The sequence below is a fragment of the Anser cygnoides genome, chromosome 9 (genome assembly GCF_040182565.1).
Source record: "Anser cygnoides isolate HZ-2024a breed goose chromosome 9, Taihu_goose_T2T_genome, whole genome shotgun sequence".
Lineage (NCBI taxonomy): Eukaryota > Metazoa > Chordata > Aves > Anseriformes > Anatidae > Anser > Anser cygnoides.
This window is the reverse complement of record NC_089881.1, coordinates 3,979,067-4,001,266: the sequence shown is the minus strand read 5'-3', so window position 1 is coordinate 4,001,266 and position 22,200 is coordinate 3,979,067. Positions and strand designations below refer to the sequence as shown.

At 48.8% G+C, this 22,200-nt stretch overlaps 1 protein-coding gene across 2 annotated transcripts in view; it reads right to left on the bottom strand.

Annotated features, from left to right (window-relative positions):
- IRS1 (insulin receptor substrate 1) overlaps window positions 1-21,956 on the bottom strand; it is a 52,373-nt gene extending 30,417 nt beyond the window's left edge. The window contains exon 1 of one of the 2 annotated variants that reach the window (XR_010833502.1): window positions 17,367-21,956. Coding sequence is in view for 1 of the 2 variants with exons in the window: in XM_048063009.2 (XP_047918966.1) it covers window positions 17,441-20,920 (3,480 nt within the window). In the remaining variant the exon portion in view is untranslated. The remainder of the gene's footprint in view (window positions 1-17,366) is intronic. The other variant, XM_048063009.2, reaches the window with a different exon arrangement.
- Window positions 21,957-22,200: the final 244 nt, after the last annotated feature.

Here is a 22,200-nt window from a genome sequence, read left to right as displayed (position 1 = left end):
GAAAACAGACAAGCAGATACATCGGAGCACTGGGAAATAACAGCGTAATATTTGTCAACGTGTCGCGAGCTGCATGTGCAACTTGCCAAGGGACGCAGCTGGGCTATTTCTCATCTATTAATGAACGTACACCTGCAGCGGTGCAACCACCCAACCTCCTGCCTGTGTCCACATCAGAGGACTTCCATCCAAACGGTGAGGACTCTTATCTTTAACTGTGCTTAGCACACTAGCACAGCACACACCACTCCAAAAGGCTGAGCGCCGGGGGCTGGGCTTGGGCATTTTCATTCTCCTGCCTCAGGTGACTATCGTCCTGCACAGAGTAAAGCTTTAGAAACACCTCTTCACTATTACCAAACACCAGGTAACATTTGGATGGTCAAAAGATAAGCGATGGGTTACAAAGGCAGAGCCTCCATTAACTCCTTCATGGCCAGAGGCCTTGGATGATGTGGTTACTGCTTCCAAACGCGGCCTGCTGCAGAGGTCACCGTACCACCCATCAGTTATGCCACCCACAAATCTCAAGGCTTCTTCTTTTGAAGTAAAAATTTCATTAACTCACTTTTGGTCTTAGGGACTTACTCCTTACTTGGCATTTCCTGAAAAGATCCCTAAGGTTTTCCTTTGAAGTTCATTATTTTTCTCCCCTCCTCTGTCTAGCTTCCTAGGCCTCAAACATGAGGAAAAATCTTTATTCCCCCATTTGAAAGAATGCCTTATTAGTATTTCATCCATGTTACAAAAACAAGGAAACACACACATGTTCTTAACTTTCAAACAAGTGATAAAATGGTAAAAAGCCTAAACTAAAATATTTGCATGTAGATCTTAGAAACAAAATCTAGAATATGCCTCGTGGCATAAAGAAGAGTCACCTTTTAGGGCTTCATGGCAAAGTGAATTACTCATCCCTTCTCTGTATGTCAAAGTCATGCATTGGGCAACATAAACAACCAGCTCGCATGTTGTTGATAATGACATGTTTATAGAACAAACCTCATTGTATCTTTCTACTAGCTAAGTGTTAGAGAAAGTTTTGTGCGACACATTTCCCAAGCAGCAAGAGATTGTACACTTCCCACAAGCCCAGAGAAAAGAGAGAGAGAGCCTTTCAGGATAGCTAACTCAAGAGAAAACAAAACAAAGCAAAACAAAACAAATCAACAGGAAAAAAAATACACTACGAAAACCAGAAAAAGAAAACAAAAAACAACAAAACCCCATCAACTTTGTGCATAAGGCTCACTTCCACATATTAGACTGCAAAAGTTTCCCTCACCCTAAAGCAGTAGGAGACCTCATCCCTTCTGCTTCACACCACCAGTATAACGCCTCAGGACCCTGCTATCATCCTGCCCAGATGAAATAAGCACTCTGAAAACCAAATGAAAATGTTGCAAGTAGATGATGGTTGCAAGGAGATGACGGTCATGGTTTCATCCCCACTTGAAGCCTGTGCTGAAGCTCCAATAACCCCTTCTTCCTCCTGACATGGTATCTAACAAAAAAAAAAAAAAAAAATCAAAAAGGAAGCAGCACTCAAGAGGAGGCGGCTCCTCCAAACAATGGAGATCAGAAGCACTGGGGGAAAAAGGTAGAAATTAAGTGGAAAACAATCAAGTTTGGAACAGAGTAGGGAATGTGACCTCTTGTCTGCCATCTGGACAAAGGAGGGGTTTTATCAAGGCTCCATGAGCATACAAGGCATTTATTTTTGGCAGAGTGGAGAAAGCAAAAGCTATCATAAGGTTGTAAAAGGAGAACAAATATAGTTGACCTAACAGCCTAGGAAAATTATATTTCCAGCCACACACAGTAGATGTGTGGATTAGATAGGGAAAAACTAAACAAGCCAGAGCTGAGAAAGGAAAGCAGAAAGTACTGACTTCCAGTGATAGAACTCTGGACAAAAGCTGAACTGGGAAACTAGCAAGAAAAAGCCAGCTCTAAAATTTTACAGTCCGCAGAATTTAGATACACAGCTGGAGAAGGAGGTCCAAATCAAAGACAGCATGTTCACATCAGCGGCCTGATTCAACACAGGAATATAATGTCATATGCTCTGATCAAAAACACAAAGGACTTATGGGGGGCTGGGGGTGTCTGGTTTAGCCACATGGAACTTGAGCTGATGACTGAACCTTGAATAGCTGCTCATACCTGCAGCCCACATAAGTAAACAAAGTCACTGAACCTACCCTGGTTAAAATTATACCCTGCTGTAAAAAAAAAAAAAAAAAATCCCATCTGCTATGGAATGTCTTTGTGTCTTCCCCAAAGGTCAAAATGAATATTTTGCTTTATTCTACGGCTTTCTTTTTGTCCAGACCAGCCACTATTATGCATGGTATTGAAATACTTACATAAAAACGTTAACTTCTTCTAGTTCACACTTCTTGTTTCTCTGTGCAAGCATGTACATAGGCCAGCCTTTCAAATCACAGCATTTCTTCTTGCTTAATCAAAGCCTTGTGTGAGGACACTGACACACAATAACTTGGTACTATTCAGCCAAATCAGAACACCCCATGTTCAACAAACAGACGTATGAAACAGATTTTACAAATCCATGACATACATGTCAGAAATATTTCACAAGTGATTTTCATTTCCAATCTTTGGTGACCCTTTTTTCTCCAGAAAACAATGCTCTTGAGCAGATTGGCTTAAGCAGCACTGAGCATACAACCCTCACTCTAACGCGCACATACACGTCAGTAGGGAAGTAAGAACCAGAGAAAATTAAGAGTTCAATAACATCCGCTATCAACTTTTAAACGCTGATAAGGAATCCATGGAAAAGAACATTTGTGGACATGCAGCAGCACTGCGGCATAGCAAGCCCTATCTGTTCTCCCTGTAGTAGTGAGGACGTGCCACTCCACTGAAGTAGATGGAAGTTTTGCTCCCAAACCCTTGAAGGACAAAATTCCTTCATAGTGTGCACACACATGAGCAAAGCCATCTCCTCCTGCAACCCTCGGTGTAACGGTACAAAGCACAACCTGACATTAAAACATGCTAGTGGTACAGAGAAACCAAAACGAGCCCTATTTTTCTAAGGCAGTGCAATTCCAACAGCAAAAGGATCCAGAAGGCAGCTGTGGAGGTGAGGAAGAAGCCCCATGGAGATCAGCCTCTCCAGCAGAGAGCAAAGTGCCTCCCCTCCAGCCAGCGGGGCGGGATGCCCCTCTGAAGGGAGATGCCACTGCACAGCACACGCGAACCCAGCTTGCACTGCATCTCTGAAACAATACGCTCAGCATTTTGGTTCAGCTTTTCTTATTTCTGGTTTCCATACCATTGCTAATAATGAGCTGCCAGATGGCAAATGAAAAGAGTGTGCTGTGTGACCTTCAGTTGCTGAAGCAGAATGAACTTGGGGGAATCCTGTCACTGACAGGCAAGCACATCGCCTAGGAGGTGCCAAAATACTTGCACTGCCAGAGCCTCTTAAGGTGGAGGAAAACTACTCATCTATCTGGACTGCTGGATTTCTGTGAGGCTGTGAAGAGGAGGAACATAACTTAAACACAATTAGGCAAGATCATGAAAGCAAAATTAGAATTTCTATTTGCAAAGTTGTAGGAAACCTGTGCCTGTGTGCCTTTGCGTGTGTTTTGGAAACACCCAAGACACACCTTTATATAAAGAAAAGGGGAAAGAACTAAAGTTCCCTCACTTCCTTGCTCAGAAAACATTCATTGTTTGGATAAGCCACTAAATTAACTTCAGCTGTAGAGAAAATGACTCATTAAAGAGAACAATCAAAAATTTCACTGGAGAGGGGGGGAGGAGGTAAGGAGGAACTTTAACCTTCCCCCTCTCCTGCCAAATAAATGACACAGTAGTTTGAAAAAACAAACAGAATGCAATAACACTTCTTAATAAATAAGGCTTAAAACAGAAAGCTACATAGAACGGAGGTGAATGAAAAAAAAAAGTCACGCTAGAGACGATTCTGGTAGTTCTTGAAGCATGTTAATCCTCCAGCTGTACTCAAACTACATCTGGAACCGCTCCGTGGAGCGGCAGGAAGGCAGAGCTATCTTTCAGAGCTTACTTCCTAACACGGATCGTAGCGCTGGAAGCTCATCACATAGTTAAAAGCCAGTTTTGTTCTTGCAATCATATATCTGCTGGACAACATGCATTCAGCTTTTATATCACACCACAGGGGACAACACGCAAAAGACTTTTAATGAATGAACAACAATTTTCTTCCCCAGGCTCATCTGAGCTGCCACTAGATCAGCAGGGAATGTTTCAGGGAGACTGACGCTTCCTCGTGTCTGTCAGTGACTTACCAAACCTCCTACAATGAACTGGGGTCTGGGGGCAGAAGAGGGTCCCTGCCTGTTTCTCATGCGTCATCTGGAGTAACCCAGCAGGTCTGAACGACTGCTGCCTAAAGCCATTACACGTACTTAGCACTTTCACCTGAAAATGATTTCCATGTACACATGGCCTTATCTAAACTAGAAAACCTGATTTGTCAGCGAGGCTTTTGGTTTTGGAGGAAAGGTTTGTTTGAACTGATGACAAGCACAGACAGCTCTACCAGTATGGATGCTAAAAGCAGCAGTTCTGCTGGTGAAAGATGCCTTTTCTTATATACAGCTTACTATCTTTTTACCTGGACCAAAACAGGCCGTAATGGAAAAGGGTTTTCTCCATAGCATAAATACAGATATACCACGTTCAAGTCCTGTAAATCAAAGGCTACAATTAAGTGTTCTGCAGTCTCGTTTATTCTGAACACTCACCATACAGCACTCCTGTATTTTGTACAAGTCTTTCGCCTTTACCTGTTTCCTCAGCCTACATGCAAATACTAAAATGTGGCCCAGATCCATGCGGCACAAGACATCACAAGAGACATTTGCTAAAGGAATAAAAACTGATGAGCTACTCTAACAAACATAGAAGTAAACAAGCTTGAATCGAGACAGATCAAATGTCTTCACCAATCTGCAGAAGAATTTTTGGAAAAGATGAAATACCCAAGGTAGGAGATAAATTAGACAGTGAATTACAGATCATTTTGTAGCACTTTAGAACTAACTCATTAGTAGAGCTAATTAAAATTAATGGAGACTTGCTATAAATTCAAACAAGAACAGTGTAGTAACAGCTTACAGAAGAAAAAAAGTTTAAAGGGACACATCCTAAAAGGAGGTATATGATGCCTCAGCCCCCTCAGCTTCAAGCAGGCTACAGCAATTTACATCAGCTGCAGATTCCTCCCCTTTCCCACCAAGATGAGAAATATTTCATAGCACTCATGCAAAAGGATCATCATGCAAACATTCCTCCAAAATATGTTTACACAAATGTTACCAATATCTTACACCATTTTTTTCCCTCTAACAATCCTTGGCACGTCAACGCTTCCTACTACTGCAAGCACACAATGAAATCAGTGTAAGTAACTTCATTCAGACCTATGTTTAAAATTTTATAACAGCCTATCAAGCTAAGAGATTATGATTCATCCAAGCCATTAAAGCCCAATTACACTGACTGAAATGTGAGCTCCCAGCCCTATTCCAATTTCTGCTTCTGCTCACTCTTTCCCTGTACCCCTGCCTACACAACTTTGCCTTCTATAACTTCATGAAATGCCTCTACACTCTTATCCTTCATCACACTGAAGCTCCATTTCTCTGTCCTTGTGGTTTGTCCTCTCCTCGCACCGTCACAACCTCTTACCATGCCATGTGTTGTCTGCTCTCCTCCTCCAGATCACACAAGGTCCTGTAACCAGGTCTCTTCTGTGGCTACGCTCTATTTCTGCTTGATCATATCAGTTCAAATATATTTAATTATCATGTATGTACTGACACTTGACTTCACGGTGGATTAATTCAAATTAAAGTGATTAAAATAATCAAATTTAGATTAGCAAATGAGGAAACTTATCTTTTTTATGTTCTTAATGGTCATTCTCAAAGAGCGATAACCAGTAAATCATGCTGATTTGCAATACAACCTTTTAATTTAGCATTTGGTGTAGTCTCTAGTTAGACAATACCATTAGTGTATATTTATGCAGATTCTTGATCAATAAAAATTAACGGCCAATGCAAGTCACCATTTGCTAGTTGCCTAAATTTCGTATTTATGACTCGTCAAGCTGTATTTGAATGAAAATGGGGATGACACGTTAATAGCATGTTCTGTACTTAGTTATCAGTCAAGTAAAAACTAACAAAACATCCTGAATACATAAAGAAGTTGCTTAACAAAATAAACTTTGTATTTAATTACAATTTATGTTTTTAAAGCCTCTTCCAAATTTAGTAGATGAAACTGAATGGGCTAGGTTACTATGGACTCCCAAATTTCAAATTTAGTAAATGTTTTTTTTGGTTGTTTTAAACTAAACAACTGCAGAAAGGAAATCTTTTTTCCCATCTTTTCAATTTCAGCTGATCTCACTCATCTCTGAATAAACTACTCATTTAATCACACTAGCTGTATATTAAAATGAAAACAAAGTTCTCTGAGTATCTACCGTAGCAGCTGCTGTTCTCAAAAATGAGTTTTTAGCATTTGAAACCCCGATTCTGGATACTTCTTCAATCATGCTCGCTACAGCAATAGCTTTGGTTTCCCTAAATATTCGATAGTTACACTGACGGAACAGGTCCGTCTTAGTCTAGCTAACATTAGTATATTAAAGCACATTTAGTTCCAAACCCAGGTTTATTTTTCAGAAAACATTCCAAAAGTTATTCCAACCCGAACCTCCCTACTTTCTCAGCCTCAGCTTGCCTTTCTCTCCAGGGACGTGCTACCACCACCTCAGGGTCAAAACAGAATCTGAGAGAAATGTAAATATTTATTCTCTTCCCGGAAAAGCACTCCACGGAGCGGAGGGAAAAAAGGGGATGCGCGCCCAGGGAATCGCATCGGGGTAACCCGAGAGCTTTGCTAAGCCGGTACCTTTCCGTGCAGGCAATCCCTCTGCTCTAAGGGGTAGTCCCTAACTGAAAAGATGCACCCCATTTTCCAGAGCCTCCCACCTGAAGAAACACCCCCGGGTGGCCGGGCGCGGGTGACACCGAGCCGTGCCAGCCCCTGCTCAACACGGGCTGGCGTGCACCAGGCTCTGAAGACACAATAACATTCCTCTCGCTGGCTTTGAGCCCGGAGGCTAAAAGCACCAAATAACTATTCATTCTTCCATCTTGAGACACATTCCTAACCTAGTTCAAAGGCCTGAAAAAACATGCCCTAGCTACATGCCTGCACACCTCCAGAAGGGCTTTTCCCTTGCACCACAGCTTGCAAGGAAAAGAAGTTTCACACCAAGAAGAATGAAACACATATGAAAGTTTTGCTCCCTAACATTGTTTAAAGCATTCGAGGCTGAGCTGCGTACAGGTTCCTCAGCTACGTTGGCCCATTTAAGAATGAAGTTTCACCATTTACATGCTCGACCTACAGCGGTTCCCTGTGCCTGCTCCGAGCGCAGCGCTGGGAGGGGAAGGGAGCTGACCGGGCCCCGTCCCGCTTCTACCACCGCTCCTTCCCACTCAGCATCGTCTGCCTCTGGCACCTCAAACTAAGATAGATGGAAATGTCACAGGGCTACACACCCCGATCAGGATGTCCAAGGACTTCCAGCACACTCAGCTCATGTTCACCAGATGATTATATATAACGTCAACAAAATACAAGATTATTTCCAAAATACTGATGCTAGGACAAATATTAACTTTCAATAAGAAAAATATTTACAGCTTTCAACCTACAGCTTCCTAAACAAACTGAATTCCTCTTTATACTTTTTATTTTGCCGTTTCTCAGAAAACTGCATGCTGTTATGTGCAAAACGGGAAAATATAAACAAGTCACTAAATAATAAGCCGACCTAACTACAGTCACTGTTACTTGTATAGAATGAGTCAAGGCACAACTGCTGCAGATGTCCCTGGTCCTGGCCACATCTGCATGGCTGGTGCAGCTCCCTGACCTGTCACAGGCTCGCTCTGCTCCCCAGGCCAGCTGAAAAATAAGGCAGAACGACACGGGCATCCCTGCACGCCGCCTGCCTCCCCCGAAGGCAGAACAAAAGGAGCAGCAGGAGCAAAGGGCAAGGTGAGCCCACCCTTCTCAGCACAGCATGCTGCTTAAATCTGCCCCAACATCTTGCAGGCCCACACCCAAGCTGCAGCAGCCAGCCTGCTTGTTGAGATTCCTCAACCAAGGCAGAGGGAGAGTTTCCTCTGGTTCTGGGTGTTTCGGCACACCTAAGCTGTAAAATGCTAGGGTTTCCTTACCTCTGGTTCATTTTACGTATGTGATCAAGCCATCAGCTATCTAGCACTCGTGCACTTTCCATTGCTTTTAAGGACAATAAATATTCATTATTCTGAAGTTTTGTTGCCGTTACTTAACGAAATAAATACTCAGCTTTGTTCTGCAATTCAGAAAATCAAAAATGGACAAAGTGCTACAAACACCATAACACAGCAAAGCAAGAAAGGCTGGTGCACTGTGCCTGTGCTTTGCAAGCAGAGAAGTCAAAAAAGTGAAGTAGATTAAGTGTAGCAGGTTAAGGGAGGCATTTTTTTCACCTTTACCAAAGCAGTTCATACCTGCCCAAACCATATTGTGACGATCCTAAGGATTTCAATTGTCACTCATTTTCAGCAGATGAAAATTGCGTAGCTTGAATTGACTGTCACTGCAGGAAGATGAGCATTGCTCACTCTTCACGTAGCCATTGCAGAGATCTTCATCCCCACCACAAGGAGCAATACATCACCCTGCGGACATCTGAGTCATTCTGAACCCTCCGAGCAAGCCTAGGTGCCACAGAATCACAGAATGTCCTGAGTTGGAAGGGACCCACAAGGACCATCGAGTCCAACCCCTGACTCCACACAGGACCACCCCAAAACCAGGCCATGTGTCTGAGAGCGCTGCCCAAACGCTCCTTGAGCTCCAGCAGCTCAGTGCTGTGACCACTGAGGAGCCTGTTCAGTGCCCGACCACCTCTGGGTGCAGAACCTTTCCCTAACACCCAGCCTGACCCTCCCCTGTCCCAGCGCCATGCCGTTCCCTCGGGTCCTGTCCCTGTCCCCAGAGAGCAGAGACCCCACCTCTTTCTACAACCATGCAGCTGTGCTACCTGCACTGGTCTCCTCCATGAAATGCAACAATACTATGGAAGGAAATATCCTCAAGGATATAATCCAAAGTAGAAGGTTGCTTGTTCCTATTCTCTAGGGGTAAAAAATACCTTTTCTAACATGTAACCTGTTCTTCAAAAGCAGGCCAGCTATGCTGAAGATGAATTACCATCCAGTGCTTTAATCTAGATATCCTCACTGACACAATCTGCTGTCACCAGGACGTCTTTCTGCATCTCACATGCAGCGCAGGGAACGGGAAGCTGGGGTCCGAACTGAAGCAAGGAAGTCACAGCTCCAGCTCCCCGCCCCACTCCTCTGCAGTCACTTACAAACTGATAAGCAGCGGGAGTCAAACCAAGATATGCTGCAAGAGCAGCAACGAACTCAGCCAATCTTCTACCTCAATCTACGCTCCAGGAGGTTCTTTCATTCTCTTGACAAAGACAAGTGTCTAGACACTGCTCGACTGTGATGTTACTGCGTGTCCATTAGCTCGTGAGGAGGATGAAGGGGGCTTGGGGTTGGTTTGGTTGTTGTTTGTTGAAGATTTTTTTGGTTTGCCTTAATCTCCTTCACTCCAGCTTTTTTTTTTCCCCCTCTTCAGGGAACTGCTCCGCTGAAGGGCAGCCCCCCTGCAGAGCCTAGTTATGCAGTTTACTGAGTGGCAAAGCCAGTTTAAGGAGTCGCTGCCCCATAGGTATGTTTTAGCAAACACCGTGCACCACACCAAAAGCCAGATCACTGAAAGGTGACAAGAATCAAGGCTGATGGATATTTCACATTTTTCTTCAGATTCCTTATTTCAAAGAAAACTTGTCCAATGCTTAGATGCCCTAGCAACTTACAAATATCCAGCCTACACAGACTGGAAAACAAACAAACAAAAAATACACAGTAAATTAAAAGGAAGCTGTAGATGCTCCCACCCTACTGCCTTCCTGCATTTACAACATGTATCATCAGACAGTTCAAATGCACAAACACACTTCAATAGTTCTACTAGCCGTAACGAGTGAAACACTCTTACAACCTAATTCCTTTCCCCCAGAAGTGCATCTTACTTGAAAATTTAATAGGCTATTTTTTGCACAGCTCCCAAATAAATGGAATTTTACAACAGTTGTCAAAACATACACAGGCAAATCTTCCGTGCTACAGCACAGGAATGGTGCACCTCATCACACGGTTCAGGCGGCTGACAGCAGGTCTTTTAACTAGGCTCCCGAATTATTACAAACAGTTGAACACAAACAAACTTTCACTGTCCCACCTACCTGATCAAAAACTCCTCTGAAGAAAATACAGTTTGCAATTACCCAAGGTTAAATCTCTAATAATAGTCTTCAGAGAACATGACCTAGATGTGTCAAACATGATCAGAGAGATATATATCAAGACATCTTTTAGTTAGTTAAGAGCGCCAGACTTATTTAAATCTCCTTTATCTGTTCACACCTTGGCTTTGTTATATTTCTCAATATTTCTGTAAGTGGAGAATAAAGCTGTTAAGCTTCAGAATCTTTTTTAAGTTACTGACATCTCTCCTTCATTACCTTTATCTCATGAAGTCAGAATAACAACCATCATGATCCCCATTTATCTAAAACACAGAATGATGTAAAAACAGAATGCCGCTACTCGCTTCTATGCATAGGTACTCTAATATGTCTTATTACATATGGAAGGCCAAAAGCCAGCTCTTAGCATTCTGACAAATTGGGAATTTAGATACATTTGTTAATATTAATATATTTGCATTGCTGTTTTCACCACAAAATGAAAACCTCAAGATCTGCTGTAACAAGCCATAATATTTTTGCCATTTTAAATCTTCTTTTACAAGATATTCTTTACACTGAAGAGTTTTAAGGGAATCTATACTTACTAATCTGGAAGACAAATCACAAAACACTAGTGAACCTCATTTTAAATCAATTTATCATAACTGTCCAAGCAGTACAGTGTAAAGAAGAAAACACTGCCGTGAAAGAAAGTCTGTGTGAATATAGTTCTCCTTTCACTACACGTTTTATAATAACAAGATTCTTTCACATGTTAAAAGTCACTCGTTCTTACTTGCTTTGTACTTAACTCGTATCCCTAGCTGTGGTTTACTGTTGTGGTTGTGACAGGGATGCTAGAAGACAAAGAACTCAGGAAAGAAGAGCCTGAGGCAAATTCGGCTTACCTTACCAATGCACATCATCCTGTTAAGGCCAGCAAACTGACTAAATAATATATAAAAATAAAATCTCATCACAAGTAAGGGGTACATTTGCTTTCTAAATAACGTCTACCAGTTATAAAGGTGAAAAGAAAAATATAGAAGTAAAAACACCTTCAAGAAACTGCAGCACCATGCTAAATGAGCACCTCGGGAATAACCTCTTTGTATATATACAGGCTTTCCGCCTTTCTCTCTACTGTTCCCCAAACTTTCACACACCTCCACCCCAATTCCCATCAGACCACGAGCACCCTGTAGCTCTCTCCACCCACATCATCATGCCACAGCTTCTCTGTGTCCCCCAAATCCTTTCTATGTCCCACTCCCAGCTCCCTACCCTACCAGTTCCGACAACTGGTCCCCGGTCAGTGCCCCCAGTTCCCATTATCTCATGTCAGCATCCCATAATTTCTCTCCCAGCCAAAGTAGGGGGCCCAGCAACAGCATCTCCCCCATTTTCCCTCCTACCTTTTACCTAATATATTTCAAAACTGTCAATCAAATGCAGTAACTAGTTTCCAGTGCTACTTGGAACAGAGATTAAATCCAGTGTCTAATTAGTTTTGGAAAAGTCTATCTGTGTTTCTCCCATATCACTGGACACTAAACCATGTTTTTTTAAGTTTACTTTCACTAGTGACTTTACTGAATCTCTGAAAGTGGACATGTTCTGTTCTGATTATTGTACAAGTGATTTTTGTATGTAAACAAAAAAAAAAATTCTTCACAAACAAGCTATTGTAAACTTACTGCAACTTGTCCAAAAGAATATTCAAGCACCCTTTAGTTAAGGTACTTGCAGGTATGTATCTATAAAGAGTCATGAAGAACTGTACAGTCCTAACGAATAGCAAAATTCCAGCTAACACAAAGCATCCCTGAAACAACGCAACATACCAGGGGTGTCAGTCAGTCGGCATTCCTCCTCCAGAGCTGCTTGCTGCGCTTTGTTTAGGGGTTGTAATTCCCCATTTATGAGTGTTATCTAAGGAAACACATGACTCGCCACAGCTGCTAGTTAAAAACGAGCATCCTCCTGGCCCTGCAACGTCCTGTTTCGTTTGAACTGGTTTCTGAATGTGGTTTAAATTTGAAAACATTGACTAAATATGAAACCTATGGGCTAGAGAAGTCCAGATAGTACTTCATTATCTACTGCGTTGGTTTATAAATCATACAGCTGCAATTTTTAAGCCAGGAAAACAAAAAAGAAAACTCTTAAGAAGCCTGTCATTAAAATCAAGGGAGGGAGGGAATAAATCAATACGAAAATGCAACGTAGCTATATTAAAGGAACTGATCTACCGTCTCAATTATGAAAGAACGAAAAGAAAAAAAAAAGGAAACACATTAATAATAAGCTTGTGGTCTTGTTAAGCAGGAGAACTGCAAATATGCAAGTATGCGGAGACAGAGGCTCAATTTTGGCAAATAATTAGGTATGGGGAAAACTGGTGTGTGCATACAGTAAGAAATCGACTGTTTTGTCTACAGAATACCCATAGAGCATGGAAAACTTTCATAATGTACTGGTATTTGTGTTGGTGCTGACCCAAAACGAGGGAAACTTCTGTTCTTTCAGTTCTGGAAACAACCTCCCCCCAAAACTTAATTTAACGGTACACGTCTTGTTTTGGCAATTGCTGTGTTTAAGTTGTTCCACCTTAAGCTTCTAACTCGAGGAAGCAAAACTAACTATTGAAAACTATTAAAAAATAAATAAAGTAAAAAAAAACAAGCAACGTGCCAACAAACCATTCCAGATATCTCAGACACGAATCACCCGAGTTATTTTCTGTTTACCATTATGTGTATTTTCAGAAGCAAAATATACATTCGAGCTTTTCGCCTCAGTAGTGCTTTGCTTTAACTGGACACGGACACGAGGCAGGGGCACCTTACAGACGTCCTTGCCCTGCGTGCTGGTTTCCTCCAGCACCCAAACGCCCACCACGCGCCGGGCAGAGAGGCATCATTAAAGCTGCGAGGGAGCCAAGTTACCACTTGCTCAGGCTGCACATATTCCACTCAGTGTTATTAGTGCTCACTTTCACAAGTTCTCAGACTCATCAACGAAATGGAAATGAGGCGGGGGAATAATGTCTTTGCTTTGAAGCTCTGGAGATCAAAGCCACGTACCTGGATTCATTCTGCCATCCTGCTTCAGCCTTTCCTGTTTCTCAAGAGCCAACGGCTAATGGTTTCCTTTTTGGAATATTTTTTGACTGTATTCTCTGAACACAAGCTATCAGCTGCTCATCTTCATACCCCTGCTAATTCTAGGAGGTTTCTCTTCTCACAGCAACTCCAAAAGCAGGTAAGAAGCACATCCGCGATATCTGCTCATCTGTGCATGCAAAATCCTGAGCAGGAGGAAAACGCCTTACAGCAACACTGCTCCCCCCACTCCCCGGCTACAGCCTCAGCTTCCTCGTGTCACAGGCCGGTGTTTTCCAGCAGGATTTAGCCACTAATGCATGAAAGTCCACCTGTCATGGGATCCAAGCACCAAGGAGCCACCGGCTGAGCTAGGCACACGCAGCAATATCCACTTCTCACAAGGAGAGGGAAATGTGTGGGCAGAGGAGCTTGCAGGGCAGCTTGTAAACCACTGAACTTTTAAAAGGATGAGAGAAGAAAGGCTAGGGCAGGGCCACGCGTTACAACGCAGCCAGGAACATATGACAGGGAAAGCAATGGGATTTGAGGGGGAGTGCAGAGAAACGCTATGGATGGGAGAGATTTTTATATTTTTTTTAAAAATTTGCAAATCAATGATTATTTCACCTGCTATCTTTAATGTTAGGAGAAATAAGTACCACTTGAATGAGGATAAAACCCCTGCAGAATGTAATGCCTCAGCAACCTGGAGGTGGCAGGGATGGGGGAAAGGACAGGGCAGCAAGGAAAAGAGGAGCAAGCTGGCTTGCAGCAAAGCAACAGCAATAATTTTACCCACTGGGAGCTGAATGCAAACATGTGAGGTCCTTGCCTTGTAGTCTGGAACAACAGAAAATTCCAGAATGGGTAAAACAAGAGTTGTCCAGATAGTTTTGGCCTTTGCTGGAGAGGAGGGAAGGAAGACTGCTTTATGGAAAGGGAGAAAAAAGAAAGTAAAGAAATAGCACGTGCAGTCCTTCTGCCACTTCTGAGATTAAAAGCATTAAGTAACAACCCACAGCTACAAAAGACATAGAGAGCAAAGCAAGGGCACTTAAAGCAGCCTTTCCCATCCCTTATTCCAACACCTGCAGCTTTGCCTCTCCCTCCCCAGGTCCTGATGGTTCTCCCTTCTCTGCTGTACCTGCAAACGGCCCAAGTGGCTTCCCCTTGCTACTCCACGCTGCTCAGGCAGCATGACGTGAAGCAGCAGCAGGAGAAGCAGCAGGAGCAGCCCCCCTGCTCTCGCAGCCAGTGCCCCACCAGCCGTGCCTGCAGGAGCAGCGCGGTGCGATGCTCAGCGGCTCCTTGGGGAGGGCACGCAGAGCTCCGGGACCTGGAGCGCTCCCCGCTCACAGGAGAACGGTTTAGCTTAAGGTGCTCAACAGCTTCTGCAGGCATGTGCAAGCAGACTGTTTGCAGGCCTATAAATCACTCACCTCCGGGCAGATTTTCTTAAGGATGGCATAAGGTGTGCCCTACATGGGCCAATTCCCCTGCCTAACCCCAGTTCTACCTGCAAAGCAGAAAAGGTCTGAGGACTGGTCTAAAAACAGATGTCAACGTGGTGTAACACAATTTTTTTCCTTGACACACTCAAGAAGATGAGCTAGTCGGGCTGAATTCTGAGGAAAGTTGCAGCTGATGGTCAGGAATGCAGCGTGGGAAACAGGAGTCCAACGAGTTAACATCTGAGCAAGCTGCAAGCAACCGAGCTGGATAAAGGGGAGGGCACGGAACAGGCACGGCTGCTGACTCCCCGCATAATTACAAACCGACTCTTCCCGGCCTCCCAGAAGCCGTACTCGCTTAGTCCAATCCTAATTCGGGGAAATAAGAACCAACTTCAAATAGCAATTACTCCACTAGACACTACCTTTCACCACGCTTCTCTGCGAACAGCTGCGTGATGCTTTCCAGCATCTCCTGGTGCCGGGTCTCTCCTGTCCTGATCCCGCTGCACAGCGCAAGCACAGCGGGGATCTCACTACCTCCAGGATGGAAAATCTGCTGCAGCTTTTACATTAGCTGTGACACACCAGATCAATTAAGGCAAGGTGTCTGCAGCAATGTAAGCAGCACAGGTGCAAAAATCTGTGCAAGTAAACAGCTGCGGCACTGCTCCTCCTCAGACCTGCACTCTCTTCCTCTCACACATTTATCATTCATCCATATCTCAGCAGTGGATTTTCTCTCACGCTTGCTCCCCCAATCTTAGCACAGAACAGGAAAAAATAGCAATACACCCACCGACGTGAGCACAACACGCTGCACGCCCCGGCAAACATCCCCGCGCCAGGAGCTCAGCGCTGCCCTAGGCAGCCGGGGACTCACAGGTCAGGGCGGCACGACACAGCCAGCCCAGACAGCCGCCTGAAAGCGTTTCCAGAAGCAAGGTGTGGCGGGTACTGCTGCTCACCAAGTATTGTGACAGCCAGCACGCTCCTGTCACACAGCCACGGAAACGATTGTTTCCTACAGGCACCATTCGAAGCAGACCTGCAGTACCTGTGCTCATGTGAAACCTCACCTCGAACACTGCAATGAATCTGCCGTTCGTAGGTCACCTAAGACCAGTACTTAGCACCGCATTGCTCTAACAGGCAACAGTGGAAGTGCTAAGCGGCAAATACGGAGAGCTTATTTCGCCTTTGTTCAGGTATATAAACGTGTCCCAGAGTAACATGGAAGCGATGATCCCAGACACCTTTCCAACACCAGCTCCCAGCATTCCTTCACACCGAGTGAACACACAATACAAACATTATTATGCTTCCAATAAAATAATAAACAGCGGTATGAGATCCAGCCCCTCGTATCTCCTTGTATACGTTCATAGTAATATCTGGTCACACTGCTGGGATCGCTGCTGCTCCAATACACAGAAAACCACTAACGGCAAGCGTCACAGCACAACAAACCAGGCAGCTAGCTGCCAGTGCTCGCCCGCAGCACTGCTGCTCACCTTTCACCAGGACCCATCCACACGCACGGTAACGCGCTTCCCGGGCTCCCAGCGGGACGCATTTGCTCCGTGCTGCGTTACGTTGCTATGATGCAGGAACATCACAATGCTTGCGATGATGCCCCGCTCACCTTACGCCTGTAATCAAGATGTGACAGCCTGGCAGAAGATTTTCCCAAATTAAAAGAGGAAAGTTGTAAGGGAAAATAAAGCACACCAATGCAGCCAATGGCAAAGGCACAGTTTTCAGGGCCCGTTTCTCATGCAGTCTGTAATACTGCTGCAAGCCCCTGACAGCCACGCTTCCTATCAGCTGAAGCACGAGGGATGGATACAGGGCTTTGAAGACTTTCAAATCTTTCTCAAATTCACAGTCCTTTCCAAGCAAAGCTGAATTAACACTCATCACAGCCCTATGAGGTAGGTGCCATTAGCCGTGCTTCATGTGTGGGATAACAAGAGTTGGTGTGGGTCGCTGCCTTACCCCGACCACAAGAGCGATTACTGACCAAACAGGGATTAAAGTGGTAGCTTCCCATTTCCAGCCCTACACCCTCAGCTACTTCACTTGTTCATTTCCTACACCCACTTCTGAAATACACCCAATCCTAAATGCTGAGGAGATGAGGCAGTGCCACAACCAAGTCCCATCTCCGTCTCAGCAGGAGCACCCCAGCCTGTTCTGGAAGCACCCTCACCAGAGGGGACCCTGGCCCCCACCTCCAGGGTGCTGCACCCTCGGGCAGCCTGCAACAAGGCCAGGCAGCAGGTACCCGGGTGCAGACGAGCGGCAGAGCCACCCCAAGGGACTCAGAGCCACCCCAAAGGGACTCAGAGCCACCCACACTTCCCTGATGCCCACCATGAGGGTCCCGGCACCCCCGTGGAGCCCGGTGCCGGCGGCGGGGCTCACCTTCCCTGGCTGGCGCCTGGCTCCTACATCTCCTCCCGCTTCTGGAAGCTGATGCTGGCGTACGCGCTCGAGTCATCGCTGGGGTGGCCGCTCCCACGAGGCTGGCTCGGGGACTTGGGCTGCGGCGGTGGCGGGGGCTTCCCCCCTGACAGGGAGGGGCCCTCGGCTGCAGGGTGCATGTGATGATGGTGGTGGTGATGGCGACGGTGCCCAAAATCCTTCACCAGGTCCAGGTCAATATAATTGAGCCCGTTCTCCAATGCAGGGGCAGCCCCGGGCTCCCTGCGGGCAGCGGCAGCTCCAGCCACCTCCCCGGCGGCGGGCCGCAGCCACACGTTGTCAAAGGAGGCCGAGCTGTGGCGCTTCACCTCCTCGGCTCCCCCTGCACCCCCACTGGGGAACGGTGCCCCAGGGCAGCCCCCTGGCGCTCCACGGGCAGCAGTTGGCGTGGACGAGAAGGTCTCCGAGCTGTGCCGCCGGCGGCCGCCCTGCGGGTCGGCACGGATCACTTTGGCGCTGGGCGTGCGGCCGGGGCTGAGGCTGACGCGGGTGAAGGCGCTGCCCGCACCAGGCCCCCCAAGCAGGGAGGAGGACGAGGAGCGCGGAGGCGCCGCCGCCGCCAACTCCGGGGAAGCCACCGCCGGGGGTTTATCGGCGTAACCCAGCAGGAGGGCTGGCGAGGAGGGCGAGGGGCTGTCGGAGCAGGAGCCCCCCAGCCGCATGGTCACGTAGTCCCGGCCGGAGGGAGCCGCAGGGGCCGCCCGCGGGCCCAGCTCCATGTTCATGTACTCCTCAGCAGCCTCGCTCCCTGGCAGCCGTGGCAGGCCCAGGGCAGCCGCAGGGAAGGGTGGCTTGTCGCCGGCGATGAACTCGATGTTGACGTACTCGCCCGGGCTCTTGGGCTCCGGGGGCAGCAGCAGCGGGGGCTGCTCCCGGGCCCGCGGCAGCGTGCTGGCCTTGGGGCCGCCGAGCGACAGGCGTGTGGGTCGCGCCAGGCGGCCCTTGGTCTGCACGGCCGTGTCCACCTTGCGTGGCGGCTGCAGGTGGGACGGGGGGACACCGTCGGGGCCACCACCACCGCCACCCAGGCTGTCGCTGCTGGTAGAGGAGGACGAGTCCTCGGCAGCATAGAGGAGGCGGTTGGAACCAAGGGCAACGCGTGGCTGGGGGCTGCCCTCCTCACCCGCCGTCCCACCACCGCGCCGGTGCACGTGCTTGAAGGAGCGTGGCAGCGAGAAGTAGGAGTAGATGGGCTTGTGGTGGGCCGCCGCAGCAGCCTCCTCGACGGCCGGCTGCCCCGCGCCCCCAAAGTAGCAGTCGGGTGGTGTGCTGGTGGTGGAGCCACTGGCCGGGGACATGTTGATGTAGTCGCTGCCGCCACAAGGGAGCTTCCCCTCATTGCTCTCCACCGAGAGCTTCGGGTGGTGGCCAGCACCATTTGTCCAGATCTTGCCGTAGCCTGCGGAGCCACTGTCCGGGGAGTAGCTGCCGCTAGGGGACATCATCATGTAGCCGTTGGAGTCCACCGTGGCTGGAGGGTGGCGGCCCCCCCTGCCAGGGTTGATGATCTGCTGTGGGGCCGACACACTCTTAGGACTCATGGGCATGTAGTCACCGCCCTTGGGGGGCGCCCCGCCGCTGGGGACAGGGGCCACGCCAGGTGACATTGGCATGTAGCCATCATCAGTGTGAGGGGCAGAGTTGGTCCGATGGTGGCCGCCATCCAGGTGGTGCATCTCCAGACACTCCTCTGGGTAGGAGTGAGTGGGCACAAAGGCAGAGTGCCGGTAGGAGGGCAGCCGGCCACCGCCACAGGGGTAAGAAGGCAACATCTCTGTGTACTCCTCAATGGAGGCCACTGAAGACTGTGAGGGGGTCTTCTGGTGGGAGATGGTGGGTGAAGTACCTGCAGAGTGAGTCCGCTTTCTGAAGGCCTTCTCCAAGTCGGCAACATCCTCGCTGCCACCTCGGGGACAGCACGGCGTACTAGGGTAGCGGGGCTGCTGCTGCGGGTGGCAGGTGCGTGGGATGAAGTGGCCATTGGGAGCTGCCAGGCTGCAGCAGGATGAGGTGGCCTTCCCCCCCATGCAGATGTAGTTGAGCTCTTCATCGCCCCTAGCTGGCGGGGTGTGCCCCAACGAATCTGGGGTGACACTGCGAAAAGAGCTGCGAAAGTCACACGGGCTAGAACCATACTCATCAGAAGAAATAAATCCGCCATCGCTAGGGGAGCCAGAAACAGAAGCACTAGACCTTCGTGGAAACAGGCAGTCCGACGTGGAGCCATGGCCACTGGTGCTACTGGATGACAGGCTGACTGGGCTGGTGGCTGAAGGAGAGCAGCGTGAGGAAGGCATCGGGATAGAACGGCTGTGGTTGAGCGGAGGATGGAGCCTGGAGTTACCACGATGTCTATGTGAGTGTGTCCGGTTGGCGCTGGGACTAACTGGGCTACCATCCACTGAGGCAGGCCTTGACATCGTGCCTTCCCCATCGCTTGATGCGCGAACCCGGAAAGAGCTGGGTTTGCCACCTGTGCCTCCACCCCCTCCGCCGGCAGGAGAGGTGGCTGTGACACTCTCAGTCCTGGAGCGGCGACTGAGCCCCACCTGGCTGGGCGGAGGGTTGTTGATGTGGTGCCTACTACGGAGGGGCACTGAAATGGGGTTGGAACAGTTGGAGGAGGACTGGCTCTTGCTGCGGGGCCGGAATTCCTCACTCATGGCTCGCATGGCCTCCAGGATGGTTTCGTGCATGTTCTGTGCCACCACCGAGTCATCCACTTGCATCCAGAACTCACCGGGCCCGGTCACAGCCGAGCGCCCCACCTCAATGAAGAAGAAATTCTCGGAGTGACCACAGCGGCGGATATTGAGCAGCTGCAGCACCACAGCAGCCGCATCAGAGTTCAGCTTCACAAAGCTGATGGTCTTGTTAGTCAGGCACAGGCGGTAGATGCCAATCAGGTTCTTTGTCTGGCCTAGCCCCTTAGGCTTCAGGATTACTTGCCAAACCTCCTTAAAAGCCGGGCCAGGGGCTACCTCGCCGTAGCTGTCCTCTCCCGCTTCCCCCAGCCCCACGCTGCTGCCTCCAAAGGTGACATCGCTGTGGTGGTGGTGGTGATGGTGGTGGAGGTGGTGGTGGCCCTTGGCCCGGTTGTGCAACTGCAGCAGCGCTTGGTACCAGCTCTCCTGCTCAGGCTCGCTGTCAGCTGCAATGGCAAAGTGCTCGTCCTTGGTGTAGAGGGCCACCAGGTGCTTGTTCTTGGAGTCAGCCCGTTTGTTGATGTTGAAGCAGCTTTCCAGTGGGATGGAGCGCTTGGGGGCCCCTGACTTGTGTCTCCATTTCTTCTCATTCTCGTAATACTCCAGCCGGGCGGGTCCAGACTCGCTGGCTGCCCTCAGCACGAAAAAGCGTTTATGCATGCTCTTGGGTTTGCGCAAGTAACCCACCTTTCTGACATCTGAGAAGAAGCCCTCGTTATTATCTGTGGGGCTGGCCATGGCGAGAGGTGGCGGTGCTGTTACAGCAGTCAGTAGTACACAAGACCCCAAAACAGCCAAGCCAGCCGGAAAAGACAACCACCTAAAACAAAATTCATGCAACAACAATTAATAATAATAAAAAAAAGGCAAAAGAGCTCAGGATCCCCTTTTGAAAACAGGGCAGAAGCAGGGGGCGAGCAGCTGTTCAGCGGCAGAGGCAGCTTCCAGCACCAAATCAGAGTTTGTGTCGCTGTTTATGCCCGAATCGCCCTCAGATGGGTGAGCGTGTCCATAAAAAGTCCAGTCCCGCTCGGTGCAGCCGAAAGCCTCGTCCCAGGAGCAGCGGCCGGGGTGGGGACACGCATCCTGCGGGCCTGGGGTGCCCGCCTGGCCCAGCACCCCGCTTCCCTTCGCAAGTTTGCCTCCGCGAGTAGCGATTTCTGCTGCAGATTAAATATCCTCTTGGGGGCGGAGATTGTTTTGCAAAGTCCGGGCTTTGCACCCGAAAAAAAAAAAAAAAAAGCACTCTTCGTCCCCCCAAAAAATAAAAAAAAAAAAACAAAAATAACAAACAACCACAAGGCAGCCGCCCTCCAAGTATCAGCGCTGAGGTTGCTGCTGCTGCTGCTTCTCCCGCTCGGCCGTGCGGAGGAGGCTGGCGACCCCATTCAGTCCCATCTCGTTAGGCGCACAAAGTGCCATCTCCAGGCGCGGCGGCGGTAGGCAGGCAGGCAGGCAGGCACATCCCCTCTTCCTCCTCCTCCTCATTCCAGGCGGCAGCGCCTCGGCGCCCGGCGGCGCAGCCCCCTCCCGCGCCCCAGGCCGGCGGCGGCTCCCTGCGGGCCGGCTTCTCCGCGGACTTTCCCGGCGCCCCGCACCCAGACCGGTGGCGGGGACCCCCTCCGCCCGCCGCCGCAGCTCAGGCTCGCTCCGAGGAGAACGACGCGGGACGGCGCCGCTGCGTGGACCATCCCCGGAGCCGCCGCCGCTGCCGCCGCCAGGCTCCCGGCCAGCCCTCCGCTCCCTCCCTCCCTGCCCTCATTCAGCGCGGCCGCGGGGGCCGCCGCCGCCGCCACCGCCGGGCCCGGCCCCGGCTCCAGCCCCAGCTCCGCCCGCCGGGGGCCGCGGCCCGCATTGGTGCCGCCGCCCGTCAGTCAGGGAGGCGGCGCCCGGGCCGCGCTGAGGCGAGGCGGGGAGCGAGGAGGAGGCGGTGACGCCATTTGGCGGCGTGGTGGTTGTGGAAGCCGCTGGCGGGGCAGCCCCCGAGCCCCCCGGTGAAGTGTGCCCCCGCCCGCCAA